The following is a 16,754-nucleotide window of genomic DNA, read 5'->3' as shown; positions in this document are numbered from 1 at the left end:
GTGTGCTTCATCAAGCAGATGCAGGAGAGATTATCCAAGCATTTGGATCCTGTATATATTGTAAAAATAGCATCGATTGAACTTTCTAATAGACTGACATATTTATGTACAATATAGAGCCTACTAATTCTCGTCTTCCCCTCTCTGTCATAGGAAAATGAAAGGGAAGGGAGAAGAAACGGCCATCCCACACAGCTAGGGAGAGAAAGTGACCTATCATGACGTCTGCAGCAGGGAGTGATTAAACACACATTTCACCTCCTTTGTGGCAGAGGGATCCGGGATGATTTGAGTCTTTCACTTCTTGAGTTATTGACTTATACTTTGTATTTATTTCTATCTACCAATCTATCAAGCAAACAACCAACCAGATAATTTATGGGTGTTCACTTCATTCCGGTTTCATAAAAATCGAAGTGGTTATGCTATGACAATATTGAGAGCAGCCAAGTTTTTCTTAGTGACTGTTATCGATGACCTAGCTTTCATACATTATCCCATCCAGCCATTTTAACAATAGGGGGGACTTTATATCATCATAGCTGCCTCTTAGCAAACGAGGAGGCAGAGCCTCAGCAAAGATAGATGGCCGTGAAAATAGCACAGTAAATATAGTAGATTTGCTCCAGACCATCTTAGGAAATGTAATCCATGTGTCAAAAGATCTTAAGAAAGAGGTTAATTTTCTTAGTAAGGATTTAGCAGTGAACAAACCAGGGCTATACAGATATTCACTTTTCTATGTAAGCTAGAAATCAGGAGGGAGGGAGGAAGGGAGAGAAAAAGTTTTGTTTTGAACTCTAGCATGGTTTAGGTGGGATAAAATGAGGTGTGGGGGCATGTGATGGTGTTGGATGCCATCTGATCGCAGGCCTGAAGGCTGGCATGAGTGATGTCATTAGGGGGAAGCCGGCCACAACAGGCCTGATGCACAGCTGGTCTCACAGAGACTGTGTCTGTGCACAAAAGGCTTGTACATGTTCAAACACACACACACACACACACAATCCCAGCCCTGAGAAGTGAGCATGGTGACCCACTCCTGACCAAGAAGCTATTTGCTATTGAATTCATACCTGCTGGGAAAAGGAAAATCAGATTTCTACCAGGGAGTGACACTGGGTATATGAGTCACATCCCAGGGCAGGCCCTGTGCCCAGCACAAAAGGGACTCCATGTTTTCTTTGTGTGTGTACTTTTTTCTTACTGAGTTTTGTTTATGTTGAGAAAGAGAAAAAGAACACAAAGTTGGGTGACTAGGGATGTGGGGAGATCAGAAAGGAATTAGGGAAGGAGAAAGAATATGATCAAAATATATTGTATGGAAAAATTTAAATTAAAAACCAGGAAAAGAAATCCAACTTATTTGGAGATGACACAGAGACATGGGCGTCTCCAGTAGATGGGAATCAAGCAAGACCCTTACAGGGCACAGCTGCTAAATGTTTCTTAGATCTGCTGTCAGATGCTCATTTTTAGGGAGAAATGAATTGCCGTTGCCCCAGAAAGGTCAGGAGGAAGCAGAGCATAGGGGAGAGGTCCCAAGGACTGGAGCAGCATCTCCAGGAACCACGTTGGGCATCTGAATGGACGGGTCAGCTCCTAGCTCCCTCTGGTGTCACCTCATAGCATCTTGTCTGCTCACCTACTTCTTTCCTTCTCCCTCTGCCTCTCAACCATGGTTATCAAATGGGAAAGTTAATTGTGGAAAATGAGAAAGGGGAACCAGAAAACCATGTGCCTGCCTTACCCACAGAGTAAATATAAAGACATTTGACGAATACATCTCAAAGTCATACTTTTCCTACCAAATGTGAGTTAAACTTAGTTGATGCACAATTATACAGTTGCCACTTAGTTGAAAGTGTATTAATTTTGGTTTTGTGGTTTATTTTTTAAAAAATATGGTTTAGAACCAGCACCTGATTTAAGCCCCAGATCTTAAATATTTAAGTTCTTACCAATCTGTGTGGCCTGTGGAAGGTAACTGGTGGGGAAAATGACCCTAATTTACATAACAGACAAACCTCTGGGATTGAGTTCTGAAGATACAAATTCAGAGTCCCACCTCTTAAAATTTGTGACCCTCAGCATATAAAGCTCCTCTCTAGGTCTTGATTTCCTCATCTGTGAAGTGGGGAGGCTGGACTAATTGATTCTCCGTGTTCTTTTAGGTTGTTTCTAAGATTCACAATTTTGGGATTCCATCGCTCATCCTTGGGCTCTAGCGTGCAGTCAATTTAAACTGATGGTTATGTACTGAATGAGTAAGCTGCAGCTGTGGCTGCTGGGGCCCCGCCCTCGCCCCCCGCCCTCAGCCCTCCCAGGTGTGCCCTGTAGCACCTTATGAGAACCAAGTGTTAGGTGTGGAAGGCAGCCGAGCCTGCGTGACTGTCCTACCTTGTTGAGGGTGTTGAGGGCTGCCTGGGCTGCCGCGAGGGCTGGCTCGGCTTTAGCCAGGTCCTCCTCACAGTCCCTCTGTTTCTGCTGCACCTCCAGCATGATCAGGGCCACCTTCTGCTCCTCCTCGTCAGCGATGGCTTTCTCCCTGCTCACCTTGGTGGTCTCCACACCCACCACGTGGATCAGCTTGTCGGCATCTTCGTTCTTCTGCTTCAGCTCCACCTCCTGCGTGGCAAGCTTGGCTTTCAGATCATCCACCTGCGCCAGAGAACACAGGGTTCATCAGGAACAGACCAGGGAGTCTTTGGTGCTAGTGGCTCCATGCGCCGAAGGCTGCAGAACAGAACCAACTGAGAGCCTCCTCATAACCAGAGGTGGGAGGCTGCATTCTCAAGCAGAACCAAACTCCCTGAACTGAGGAAAAAAAAGACATGCAGGATACCCTTCAGTGTGGTGGACTTGCCTGAAATCCACATGCCTAGAACCTTTTCCTTGATACCCAGACAATGTGGGGTGCTTCTTACTGAATTAGTGCTTGTGTCCTTTAAAACTCCATGGGCCTACATCCATGTTTGCTGCTTGAACTATTCCCAATAACCAGGAAATGGAGCCAGCCTAGGCGTCCATCAACTGACGAATATAGTACCGATACACGCACGGAATGTTACTGAACCATAAAGAAAAGATAAATGACACTTGCAGAAAATTTGATGAAACTGGAAATAATTGTGTTAAGCAAAACAAGCCAGAGTCAAAAAAAACAAACACCACATGCTTTACCTGTGATTACAAATCTCTCTCTCTCTCTCTCTCTCTCTCTCTCTCTCTCTCTCTCTCTCTCTCTCGGATTATGAGAGGGGAGGAAGAGATCTTAAGGGAGGTGGAAACAAAGAGTAAGGAAATAAAGAGCAGGAGCAGAAACTAGGAGAAGGAAATCAACTCGCTGGGGTGGGGAGGGAGGTAGTATCCTAGTATGTTTCTCTGTTCCCATGATAAAATATCCACTAAAAATAAACTGAGGAAGAAAGGTTTATCTTACTGGTTACTGTCCTCCTTGAGAAGGGATCCAGGGCAGGAACTGGAGCACAGGGCCCCTAGGACGCGGTTTGCTCTTCAGGGCGCATGCTCAGCTACTTTTCTTAGACCCAGGACCACCTGCCTACAGTTGGCACCACCCACAATGGGCTGGGCCCTCCTCCTTAGGTTAAAAGCTAAGAAAAAAATGCTCCACAGACAAGTCCACAACTCCTCAGCTGAGGTTCCCTCGTCCCAGGTGTCTCTAATGTGTGTTAAGTTGACAAACAGCAACTAGCACAGAGGCAGTGGGGGAGGGTAACGAAGGAGAAAAACACGTAGTGACACGTGAGAAGGCCTCGATGAAACTCAACTTTTTACCGTGTGAATCTAAAAATATTATAATAAATATTATAATATATAATATATATATAATATTATAATATATAAAAAATATTATAATAATAAAGCTCTTGCCGGGCAGTGGTGGCGCACGCCTTTAATCCCAGCACTCGGGAGGCAGAGGCAGGCGGATCTCTGTGAGTTCAAGGCCAGCCTGGTCTACAAGAGCTAGTTCCAGGACAGGAACCAAAAGCTACGGAGAAACCCTGTCTCGAAAAATAAAAAATAAATAAATAAATAAAGCTCTCTATGTGCCTAACATTGTACTTTCCTGTGAGGGCTCCTTAGCAAGGCTCCGTAGTCATGTAATTTAAATTGTATGTTATCAAATGTGCTGAGGATTCACAAGAGGGAATATTTACTCTGCAGCCAGACAGTGTCCAGGCCTTGCACACAAACAAGGACAAACCTGACCCATGACCTCCAGCAACTGTCCAGGGAGCCGACCCCTTCCCTTCAAAAGAAATGAGAACAGAGAGCTGTAACAAGCTATGCTCTCTCCCTCCAGTCCTAGAACAGATTTGAAGGGTGCCCACGGGAAACTGCCTGATGACTGCCTCAGGAAGCCAGCCTGCCTCGAGTCAGAGATGTAGGCAGTCTGATTGACAGCTTGCAGACACACTCCGAAAAGATAAATGGTAACTCCTATGGCCGTATAGCAGCAGCCCTCAATGGCCAGAACCTGACTGATAATATATAGTTGTTACTATTATTACTTATTATTATTGTCACTTCCAATGTAAGTCCAAAGAAAGCCCTAACCCATCCCGTAGAATGCTGCTTTCCAGGGAGACCTTCCTCCACTTCCCCAGACGAAAAGCCTCCAGGCAGGGCCTTCTCTTTCTATACGCCAAAGCTCCCCTACTCCTCCCCTTGGGTCTTGACTAAAGAAGGACCAGCTGTGCTGCCGGACTCCTTTGCTGTTAATGGGCTTTGATTTGGAGGCTTCGGAGGCCTCCACTTGGTTAGTCCTTACTAATTTCCACAATCCTTAACTACAAATGGATGGCGATATTAAGACTAGACAGCCAGAGTACAAATGGCCCTAGCCAGCTGGATTCCCCATGCAGCCGTTGATGTCAAATGTCATATGGAGGCATAATGAAGCCTCGTGAGTGGGTTCAAGAGGCTCTGGTTTTCTGTGACTCTTCAGATCAGCTGAGTGATGGTTTGAGATTGGACTCACTGGGCCAGCATCATCGGCATCATCAGCATCAGCGTCAGCATCAGCATCATCCAGAGGAAGTTGACTATGCAAACAAGTTGATAACGCAAACACCCAGGCCCTACTCGAACCCCTACTGAGTCAGAAACTCTGGAGGTGAAGCCTTGTGGCCTCTGTGGATTCTGAAGCTAGCCTAGGTTTTGAGACTGGCTGGTCTAGCATAATGGCCCTTTCAAGTGCAAAGGGAAGACAGACCTATTTATTCTGAAAGGCTAAGAAGCCCTTTGTATTTGCAGTATGGCTCATAAACCTTACATTGCAGGCTGACCTCTCGCCTCTCATTTTCTTGCGGCCTATTGCGTGCAACAACCACAGATTACTTTGGAGCTCCTGGAACACGTCAAACAGATTCATTGCTTTATGATGCAAAATGCATAAGTCGAAAAATAAAACTGAGGCTTCGACGCCTCTGATAATTCCCCTTTCATGGCAGATCAAAAGAAAGAAAAGGAAAGGGGGCCAAAAAAGAATGTTCTTTAATTTCGTGTATTCATGGAAGCCAGAGTCTGTTTTAACCTCAAATCGAGGCTGCTCCTTGGAACGTGTCTTATATTCACGAGTTGGAAGGTTAATCTGCTTCCATCTCCCGTTGTTCAGCTGCAGCGTTACTTCTACAAGGACAAAGATGCAATTGTAAATCAAAATGATTGAGTTGCATAATCACCCAGTCAGCAAACACACCAGTAACTTTTTGTTTCTTTTTAAATCTTGAGAGATTTGAGAAAATTGAAGGTTTTTTTTTTCTCTTTTTCTTCTTCTCTTTTCTTTGTGGTTGTTTTGTTTTGCTGATTGCAGATATGGCTGTGACCTCAAGCCCAAGGTAAATAATCCTCTTCAGAATGAATAGGAGTTTAATAGCTCTTAAGCTGTGATGTGGAGTGACAGCGGGGTTCTGCCAGTCAGGAGGAGGCCACTCCCCACTAACCACCAGCGACAGGGAGCCCAGGTTCATGTTAGGACTCTTCTTTAACAGAAAAAACAAATTGAAGGCGGCTGGGTTAAAGCTTTCTTGTTCTCTTAACAAAACATCCGAAACCCCACTTTGCATGTCTTCTTACTTAATGCTACCAAAACGGGAACATGAAAAAGATCTCAGGAACACAGAAAAACCCTTCCCACAGGACTGCTGGTTCCATGCATCTGAAGTGAACCATGTGCCATTCTCAGGGAAACTCTTGATGAGAGGGTAAAGGCATCTGGGTTCTGGGCAGATTTTGGGTGTTTAATGACCAAGCGCATAGGGTTCCCTAGAGCCCCAGGAATGATGCTGAGCATTAGAAGAGCTGAGAAGAGGTATATTTCAGGGATAAAAGTGCAGGCATCTTCCCAGAGATGTCCATGGTGGTGGTGGTGGGGAACACTAACTTCCTGTAGCTTAAGGTCCTTGGGGAAGGCTGTGACCAAAACACTTGGAGAAAGGAGCTTAGGGTAACTGGTAGGAGCAGACACTGCAGTGAGGGGTGGGGGTCAAGGGCATCTTTCTACCTCTTCCACTTTCTACAATCTGCCAGCTCTTCTTGTGAGAATGTGGAGTTTGTATTAGATACTTCTCTGCTGCTGTGATAGAATGCCATGACCACAGCTACTTATGGGGGGAATGGACTATTATTTGGGGCTCAGGGTTCCATAGGGATAAGATTCTTCACCATCATGGGAGGGAAGCAAATTAGCAGGCAGACATGGAGACTTTAGCTAGAAACAGGCCACAAACAGGAAGCAGAGAGAGTGAACTGGGGGTGGGAGAGGCTTCGAAAACTCAAAGCCTGCCCCCCAGTGATGTTCTTCCTTCAGCAAAGCCATACCTCCTAAGCCTCCCCAAATAGAATCACCAACTGGGGACTAAGTATTCAAATGTCTGAGAATACAGGAACATCTCCTTCAAACCACCACAGACTTCAAAGTAGCTTCCCTCTCAGACACAGATGTGTCCCCTTCCTACCAGCATGTTTACCTTTCTAATACAAACGTTTTATCTGTATTTAGGGAGCAGAGTTGCGAGTTTACATTGCATCCTTATAGTCAGGATGGTGCTGTTTCAGTTTCTATTTGACCCTGGGCTGACCAGTGAGGATCCAGATCACAGACAAGGCTTGACTCTGGGCAGAGTGGCTCATCAGAGTTAATGGTTCTTCACCTGGAAACTTGGCTGCAAACCCTAGGAAAAGACACTGTGATTGGCTGCCGAGCAGGCATCATATAAGCCTGAGGTAGCCGCAGGACAAGAGGTCACCTGCTTGAGCACTAGTGACAGAGAAGGCAGCCAAGGAGTGGAGGAAGCCATGACATACAAGGGCCTAATTTGAGAAGCTAGCGCCAGCCCGAGCCAGATGAAGCTGTTTATGATATTTCAGTTGCATGAATCAAGTTGTATTTTAAATTTTGTTTTGTTTTTCTTAAACCAACTTAAATTTTGGTTGGTTAGTTATCAAAAGAGTTGTGATAACTGTATCATGTAATTTAAAAAATTACAACACTTTACTGTATTTAACCAACATGGGCAGCGTGATATTTTAACACATAATTATAGAAAACTACTAAAATATCTTACATCCCTTTTAGCAGACTAAGTCTTCAAGTTCCAGGGTATGCATGATACCTCGACCAAACCTCAGTTTGACTCAGCCAAATTGTTGTTGCTGGTGTTTTGAGATAGGGCCTCTCTCTAGTTTAGTCCAGTCTCAAACTCAGGATCTTTCAGCCACAAGTTCCAGAGTGTTGGGATGACAGGCACCATGACAACCTGGAATTACAGGCATGTGCCATTGCAACCTACTATTACAGACATGCACTTGACAACCCGGAGCTACAAGCAAGCACCATGACAACCAGTTGACACCCTACCAAATTTTCTCTTTTTTCTATGGTGGGAGACATCGAACTCAGGCCCTTGTGCCAGCTAGGTAAATGTTCTAGCACTGAGCTTTGCACCCACCCTAGTCAGAGTGTGAGTACTTGGTAGCCACAGGTGTAAGTGGCTGGGTGTGCCCATTCTGTGTTTGGGAATGTCATGTATTTCCTTTCTTTCCCTCTGTTCTCTTCCCTTCTCAATCTTATATACAGAGGTTTAGTTCATTATCATCATGGCAGGAGATGATGGTGTTCAGGCAGATATGGTACTGGAGAAGGAGCCGAGAGTTCTACATCTTGATCCACAGGAAGAAGACCCATGGTTATACTGGGGGTAGCTTGAGCATAAGAGACCTGAAAGCCTGCTCTAACATTAACACATTTCCTCCAATAAGGCCACATCTACCTCAACAAGGCCTTAATAGTGCGACTCCCTATGGGCCTATGGGGGTGTCATTTTTTTTCAATCCACCACACTCACATATGCAAGTGTCCACTCCTGGGTATGTGCACTGAAGAGTGCAGGTCCCTGTGAAGGCCAGAAGGGGGCGTTGGAGTTTGAGGCAGCTGTGAGTGGGGCAGGTGCTGGAAACTGGAACTGAGTCCTCTGCAAGAGTGATATGCACTTAGAACTACGCAGCCATCTCTCCGGTCCCTATCACACAATTTTCATGTTTTCATTATTGCAATAATCATGAGTACCTCTCATATAACAAGTATTAATAAATGAATTTGCATCTTGTCTGAGCCAGAGCTGTAACATTCTTTCAGCCTACTCACACTGATTAGGATCACGGAAAACTGTCATACTCAGGTGGTAGAATTCTGTTAACAATATAATTCAAATTATTAGCCTTTTACCCATGATTATGATGGTATAAATTAGCCGTTTCCTACCAGAGAAAAAACAACCAAAACAATGGCAGGTAAAGTGCTTACACCATTAGGAATGGAGATGCCACTTTTACTAGAAGAATAAACTGTGCAGTCATTGATAAGTGTTTACAGAAGGCTTCCCACTCAGGCAGCATGGCCCGAAGTCAGCCTGCACTCCTACCGCGAGCCTGGAGATGGTGCGGGAACTGCTTGTCTATTCACCCACCATATACTCACATGACAATGTAAGCACATCTTTCACAGAACACCTACTATGTACTGGTTTTTGAGATGAAAGATCAATTTTATACTAAATTAAATTAATTTTCTATGAACTGTAGTGATATCAACAAGGGAAGAAATGTAATTCAAGGAAGGGACCACAGATAAGGGCAGACATAGCTCTGTCAGCTTAGAAGTGCTTCGGAAGGGATAGAAAAACCACTCAGGGTCAGCTGACAAAGTGCGGACATGGGAGAAGACACACAGACAGGAACTAGCTGGAGGGAGAAAAGCAGAGAGTGGAACAGCGTGCAAGGGCCCAGAACATAGCCAGGGATTCATCTATGCAAGAGTTATTACATCCGTGTTGTCTCTTGCAGTCATTCTTTAGGTTCTTGGGATATAGTGTACAAATAGACAAGAATTCCTGTCCTTACAGAGCTTGCAGTCAACCGATAGCAACAGATCAAATTGAATATATAACCAATAAATAACTTGCAAATTGTGCCAGATATTACTATAGAGAAGTGGTTGGGTGGAATAATGGGGGGGGGCGGGCAAGAGCAAGGAGGAATGGCAATTTATACCGTAGTCATCAGAGCAGGACTTACGGGGAAGGTGATACTGAGCAAGGAAGGTGATACCGAGCATGGGGATGCTAGAGAGAGGTCCAGGTAGAGGGAACAGAGAGCCGAAGCCCCAGCGTATCTGAAAGAGGGTCCAGAGACAGCATGACTGGAGAGGGATGTTCCAGGGATGGATTAGTAGGAGATGAAGTCTGCGAGTTGGAAGGCAGAGCTAGAGGGATCTTTGGAAGCCACTGGGAAGCAGAGAAGGGGACCATAATGTCTTGGGCAGAAAAGACAGGGTCTGATTCTTCTTTGAAAGGAATCACCCCAGCTGCTCAGTTGGTGGCGGACAGCAGGGGGACAAAAAACAGAAGCAGATAAGTGAGTTCTGTGAGTACTAGGACTGTCCCATACCGGGAGCTCAGACTGAGCTGGTGGCAGTGCAGGGAGTGTGTGTGGGGAGAGTATAAGTGAACCCCGAGCTAACAGGGACATTCTGATGGCTTGGGTGTGAGTGTCAAAGGAGAGAGGAGGGAGCAGGGTCGAGGATGGTCCCAGGGATTTGGCGGAGATGGATGATGTGGGGTAATGAATGGGTGAAGCACATCTGGAGTGGAGGAGAGACAAAGAAGTCACTCTGTCAAAAACAATCAGGTAGGAAGCATTTTCAGAAGATAATGAATTGGTGAAATAGCTTAGTGGACAGATTTTGAAATCTTTGGGAAACACAGAATTTGGAGATTCTTGGATGTGGGAACCTTCTGGTGTGGGTAAATCGGTCGCTAGAAGTGGAAATCACAGAGGTCGAGAACGTAGAAGGAGAATCTGGTTCTTGGTGGTGGCAGATATTGAGCTCAAGGCTGAGATTCTCCACTAAGCACAGAGAGCTAGATTTTCCTACTGAGAAAACCTGATCTTGGTTTGTTAAATAGAGGTCACCTCCACTGTGAGCATGGGTCTTTGTGCTGTCTTCATTGGCTACTTAACGACACAGCATCTGAACAAAAGAGATAGCAGTGTCTGCCTCATGGAGTCAGGGCACATTCCACACCCTTTCACTTTCTGGCTACCTCTCTGGGCACAAATAAGCCAGCGGTTCCAGAGCGGAAGGGAGGAGGAGGGGGCACAGGTGCTGGGGGAGGTGTGGAGGATGTTCCAGGACCTCTAGGTGGTAACAGGAGAAAGAAAGAAATGGGAGATATCAGAAAATCTGGTACTGTACAAGGGACGATACTCTGATTTTCTCTACTGCAATTCAGAGATGAAAGGAAACAGAAGGGAAATGATAAAAGAAGACCGTCCTGCAGCACAGAGGCATGTGAGGTAGAGCGCTAGAGCATTGCCTGCGATCTGTGTGCTTCAGTTTCCCATGCACTGGAGCTCGGAGACAGGGTGCTGGTCACACCAGTGCATTGCCTGTGATCTGTGTGCTTCAGTTTCCCATACACTGGAGCTCCGAGACAGGGTATTGGTCATTACACAAACAATCTGGTGACAAACACTGAACTGATATCAATTTGCCTAAAGGTAAACTAAGAAAAAGAATTAAACCCAAACCGAATAACAAACAAGGAAGCGGTGTAACCTAGAAGATGAAGAACACATCATCATCATCATCAGACTAGAGAAAACATGGCAAAAGCTGCTGGATTTGCAGGTACCAAAAATTCCACGAACCCCTTTGTGGCAAGCAGACAAAGTAAAGTGCAATTGAGTGTGTTGATAAGGGTGAGATGCGGAAGGGCCGCTAGGAATTAAAGTGCAAAGGCATAATTAAAATTCATGTTGCAAGCATATAAAGCAAAAGCAATATTACATACTGTGAAAATATTATGGTTGAAATTAACTTGAAAACCTCTCCTATAATGCAGAGAAAATGGCCAGCAGGTTGAAAAACTCAGAGAGAAAGTAATAGATTTGGGTACAGGAATGGTGCAGCTAGCCAGTTCATTGCTCTTAGAGGAGAGGCCAGGCCAGATGAACAGAACCTCACAGTAGAAGAGGAATTTTCCTATCAGATCGCAAAAGCTCACGTCATCCCCTTGAGTGAACTTAAATCCTTTAGATACATTGTATTCTGAATCAATGAGCCAAAATAAGGAGAAGAGAGAGGAGTCCAGAGAGAAAAGTTCAAAAGCATAATTCCAAAGGCAAAATTTAGAGGCAAAGAAAGGGCCAGATATTTTTGGTAACACAGGATGTTCATCAAGAGGCCTATGTATCTACAGGAACATGTGATGTTCATTAGTGTTAGCATAATGGCACCTTAATTGTGCAAATTCCTGAAATGCCTCTACCTCAGTTAGCAGCTGGCTTGGTTGCTGATAAACAGGATAGAAATGGGCCCTCGAGGGGAAGGTTACGGTGTTTGATAAGAGTAGGTGGAGGCAAAGTAGTGCTGAACTTCTAGTCCTTAAGGACAGAACAGTAGGTTGGAAGAAATAAAGCCAGTTCCATCTGAAAGAGTAAATATAAAAATACAGAATGGATAGGATGAAAAGGGCCTTCTTAACATGACCAACTACTAATAAGTAGCCTACAAAATGGATGAAATGAGACAAGATTCATTTAAATATGAGACTCTAAGGGCTCTTTGTCAGAAAATGCAGCACACACACACACACACACACACACACACACACACACACACAGACATTATCATAGCCCTGAACCACTTCTTCCCATCATTCGTTCACCTTGGTTTTGAGTATGGAAGATGTGTGGTCTGGGTGTGGTGTGTTCTTCAGATGTTCATGTGCTGGAAGTGTGGTCCTCAGTGTAGAAGGCAACTAGGTCATAAGACCTCTATCCTTACACATGGATTAATGCTGGTCTTGTCTCATGGGACAGGATTGGTGCACATGACAATGGGGTGTTATAAAAAAACACGCCTGGAATCTCCAAATCCCCTCTTCTATATACACCGCACATATCTGTGTGTGGTTACCACCACCATATGGCCTTCATTGGCTTTTTACATATGTAGGGGCTATGCTTTTGAATTTCCAGAATTGTGACTATAAAAAACCTTCCTGTTCTTTTTGTTTGTTTTATTTATTTATTTATTTTTTCAAGATAGGGTTTCTCTGTGTAACAGTCCTAGCTATCCTGGAACTAGGTTTGTTTGGAACCAGGCTGGCCTCGAACTCACAGAGATCTATCTACCTGCCTCTGCCTCCCGAGTGCTGGGATTAAAGGTGTGCACCACCACAGTCCACCCAGCTAGAAAACTTTCTATTCTTTATAAAGGATTCCACCTAAGGTATTTTGTTATAGCAACTCAAGAGAGATTACACCAGAAGGGCAGTGAATGAAGGGGAAAGGAAAATGGAGCAGGAGAAAATGGCAACGTGGAAGGGGAGGAAGTCCCCCAGAGGATTCCAGACTCAGGGAGTGGGAGCAGACAGGACCAGAAGCTGAAGATGTGTGCTTCCGCTAGGGTAACTTGCTCTGGACTTTTGCTCTTCTTCCTGTTGCTATGGGGGCTTGAGATGACCACAGAAGGTTCTCAGACCTTTACTTTCCGTGCCATGGTTTGGGGCCGCTCCTTCCTAGGCGGAAGAGGGGGACACTGCTTACCTGGGCTGAGGTGCTGTGCAGCTTCAACAGCCCATTCTCCAGCCGCTCCACCTTGGACTGGAGCTCTTTCCCATTTCTGTCCAGCAAGCTCTGGTAGAGTCTGATGAACTCCAGGAAGGACTTGGGAGTCGTGTAGTTGTACCGCTGCTCATTGGTCAGGTAAGACTGGGATGTCTTGTTGACACTTGTGTGGACAAAGGCCATGAACTTGCTAATTGACTGCTTCACTGCAGGCTAAGATGATAAAGAATGAGACTGAAGATGTCTCTTTAACCTCTCACCACATGGAAAGTTATGCTCAATAGCTCTATCTAACCCCCAACTTTAACCTTGTCCTTTGGACGTCTGAGGTGAGGTGGACACTAAGGGGAGTCCTTTCTCCTCTTACCTCAATGTTCTTTGTATTCTGCAGGAAGCGGAGGCTCACAGACTCCAGGGCCTGCTGAGGCCACTCATGGAACCAATTGATGGCAGTACAGTTCACGATAGCTGGGAACTTCCTGCTTCGAATTCTTAGCTTGTTCCCCACAGGGGAGAAACAGAGAGTCACCTGAGACATCAGAAAGGGGGCAGGGGACCAAGAAGGTATCAGAGGAATCCACAGAGAAGCAGACACGGGTTCAGAGTGTTGATCTCCAAGAAAACGGAAAAGCGTGTTCAGAATAGAATCTTCCCATGCGAGCCTATCCTTCTAGCTAAGAGATCAATAACGCCAGGGCTGCTCTGTGCAGGAGAGGGCCCTGTTCGTAGAGGAAAATGATATCCTAGAAGGGATGCTCAGTCAAACAAGGGGATTGCACCATCACCACCTCCTCCTGAGACAGTTCAGAGGAACAGCGTCCAATTGATCACATCCTGTAGCTCCCTGTGGCCACGCCCGTGCCCAGCAGTCTTTCTGTACCTTAAGTTGTCGCCGGACTCTGTCTATGAAGAACTTCCAGCAGTTCTCTCTGCTGTCCAGGAGACCTTGGCTTTTGACCTCGTTCCTCACATTGCTTATGATGTTCTCGATCTCATCATCAGAGTAGAGATCTGGGATCTCACCTGGGGACGAGTGGGGCACAAATTGGTGTGGCTTGGACATCTTGATGATTGATGTACTCAAACAAAGGCAGTTCTTTGACATTAGGATACAGGTCTCTTGGTCTTCCATCATGTTCAACCCCACACACTGGTGAAATCAGACAGGTACCATATCATACCAAGACAGGAAGCAAGTACATTAATGAGAGGAAGGGGTATAGGGTATCTTCTTGTTATCTTGTGGTAACACCCTATTGGTCATTTCTTCTTTTGTTCACGGCATTTATTTATCAACTACTGTGTTTGTGACCTTTGTGGAAACTGGACCCTCATGGAGTTTACTACTTAGAAGGAAATAGAAACCATACTTATTTATAAGATTTAAAATAAAAAGGGATATAATGCATATAGTTAAAGAGACTGAGGTACAGTCACTTCCTACAGGACAAAGGAAGTAAGCATGGGCTGCTGGAACTTAGTATGAAAGCACAGTGTTTTAACTCAAAAGGTGGCGGTGGATGGATTACCCAAGAATTCCAAAGACAGTGTGTGCAGAACTAAAACACAGAAACTCAGGATTGGCTTCTCATCTTAATTTGTAACCGAGGGTGAATGTTAAGTAGATCGACTGTTTAACTATTCAAAACCAATAAAAATGCCAGAAAGGAGAGAGAGAAAAATTCTTATGAGCTTTGAATGAGAAAAAATTTTCTGAGTAGAACTCAATCTACTTTAAAAGAAAAATAAATTTGATACTCTCAAACAGAGACATCTGATAACTTAAAAAACATCGTAACCCTAGTGTGACCCAAGAGCGGCAGGGATGAATAGACACTAACAGATTGTCCACTTACTGTGTGAAGGCATTCTTCACAAATAATAGATTAATAATCAACAGAAAGGCGGGTGAAGGGTAGGAAAGGGGGTTCCATAGCAAAGGAGATAAAGTTGTCTCTTAGACACACGGATAGGTGCCTAGCCTTGTTATAATAACAAAAAGGTTGGTCAAAGCTGGTGACTATTTTGTTTATCTACATCACAGTTGCTTATAGAAACAGAGATGTCTATTGAAAGTACGTCTAGTTGCTGATTTAACTACACTGGCAAGATCTTAAAGTGACAGAAAACACTTTAATGAGGCAGTATGAGACTAAAATTGTATGCTCAATTGTTGTGGGAGGTCCTTCTGCTCCTCCAGCCAATAGCCGCTGAGATACCAGCCCATTGGGGCGTGGTCTCTCTCTCTTTAAAAAAGCGGCCACTTCCCTCCTCACGCTCTCTTTGCTTCCTGCTCCATTTCCGGCCATTAGACTCCTTCCTGATTGCGCAGAGGGCTGTTGTCTGGGACGGTGATCTGTAAGTTTTCTCCCCTTTAAATAAATAGCACCCTATTAATCATAATTCCAAACTGGTGTGGGATTGTTTGTGATTTACGCCTTCACTCAATCCCACAAATAAACATAATTTACAACCTAGCAAATACCTAAAATCGGTATAGATAACTAGGGTTCTTCCAGGAAATGCTAAGATGTTAGAAAATTTGATGAAAATGATTTGCTCCATTAAAAGATCTAAGCAGCAAAGCACAGGGTCTGGTGAGATGACGCAGCTGGTAAAGGGACTTGCCGCCAAGCCTGATGTCCTGAGTTTGCCCTGGAACCCATGAGGTAGAAGGACAGAGTGCCTTCAAGCGAGCTCCCTCTCACCTCCACGTGCACTGTGGCACATGTACGCATCATGTCTCACAATAAAGAAATGTAAGTAAATATTTTCGAAAGGGTTAAAACGCATATTTTTGGTTGTGAGCCTTTAACAGTTGAGCCATCCCTCCAGCCCATATCTCAGAAGTCTCTCACTTCAACCTCTGCTATCATAAAAGCCCACCCCAACTGTGCTTGAAGCGCTCTGGTCATGCCAATGCATTGGACACGTAGAGAGTCTGAGCTCGAACTTGAATAAGAATAAAGGTTCTAAAAAAAGTATTAAAACAACAAAACCACTAAATTAGAGGCAGAGTTTCTAAAGTATTGTTAGCAAACAGGAATAAGTAAGATTTGTCTTAATCCAGTGACAGATATCAATCCCAAACATGCTAACAATAAAACACTAAACTTTTGCTTTTTAAACAAGAACAAGACATGCATAGCTGCTGTCATGTTTTCTATTCCCAATAATACAGGTTGTTTCAGACTGTGCAAAACATTAAAAAAGCAGATGCATGCATAAAGATAATCAAAGCAATACAGCTATTATCATTTGAAATCCAATTTTAAACAGAGAAAATTTAAGAAAATGTTCACACTAATAATCAGAACTCAGAAGAGTGTTTAGTGCTAGCCTTACTGGATACAAAGGCAACATAGTAAAATAAATTGCATTTTTGTTCTCCAGCAAAAGAAAAAAGTTAATTTAAAAGTTATCACTTAGAATAGCTACAAAACTATAGGCAGCTAAGTAATGAGTACCAAAAATGTGCAAGGTCTTAGTTTTGAAATGAATTGTTACTGCAGGAAAGAAATGAGATACTTAGTAACGAAAGAGAGACATGTACACATGGGGTGTAAGGAAGCAAGTACCACACCGGACCCAGAGAC

The 16,754-nt window shown here is 44.3% G+C and overlaps 1 protein-coding gene across 1 annotated transcript in view; it reads right to left on the bottom strand.

The window, feature by feature from the left end:
* Positions 1–16,754, bottom strand: part of Dnah9 (dynein axonemal heavy chain 9) — a 328,999-nt gene that overhangs the window by 118,611 nt on the left and 193,634 nt on the right. The window contains exons 46-49 of the mRNA XM_075992137.1: positions 14,039–14,181; positions 13,526–13,687; positions 13,138–13,371; positions 2,401–2,661 (exon numbers count right to left, since the gene is read on the bottom strand). Of these exons, the coding sequence (XP_075848252.1) occupies positions 2,401–2,661; positions 13,138–13,371; positions 13,526–13,687; positions 14,039–14,181 (800 nt within the window). The remainder of the gene's footprint in view (positions 1–2,400; positions 2,662–13,137; positions 13,372–13,525; positions 13,688–14,038; positions 14,182–16,754) is intronic.

Source organism: Microtus pennsylvanicus, chromosome 11 (genome assembly GCF_037038515.1).
Source record: "Microtus pennsylvanicus isolate mMicPen1 chromosome 11, mMicPen1.hap1, whole genome shotgun sequence".
Taxonomy (NCBI): domain Eukaryota; kingdom Metazoa; phylum Chordata; class Mammalia; order Rodentia; family Cricetidae; genus Microtus; species Microtus pennsylvanicus.
Note: the sequence above shows the minus strand (reverse complement) of the source record. Positions and strands in the feature narration are given on the sequence as shown.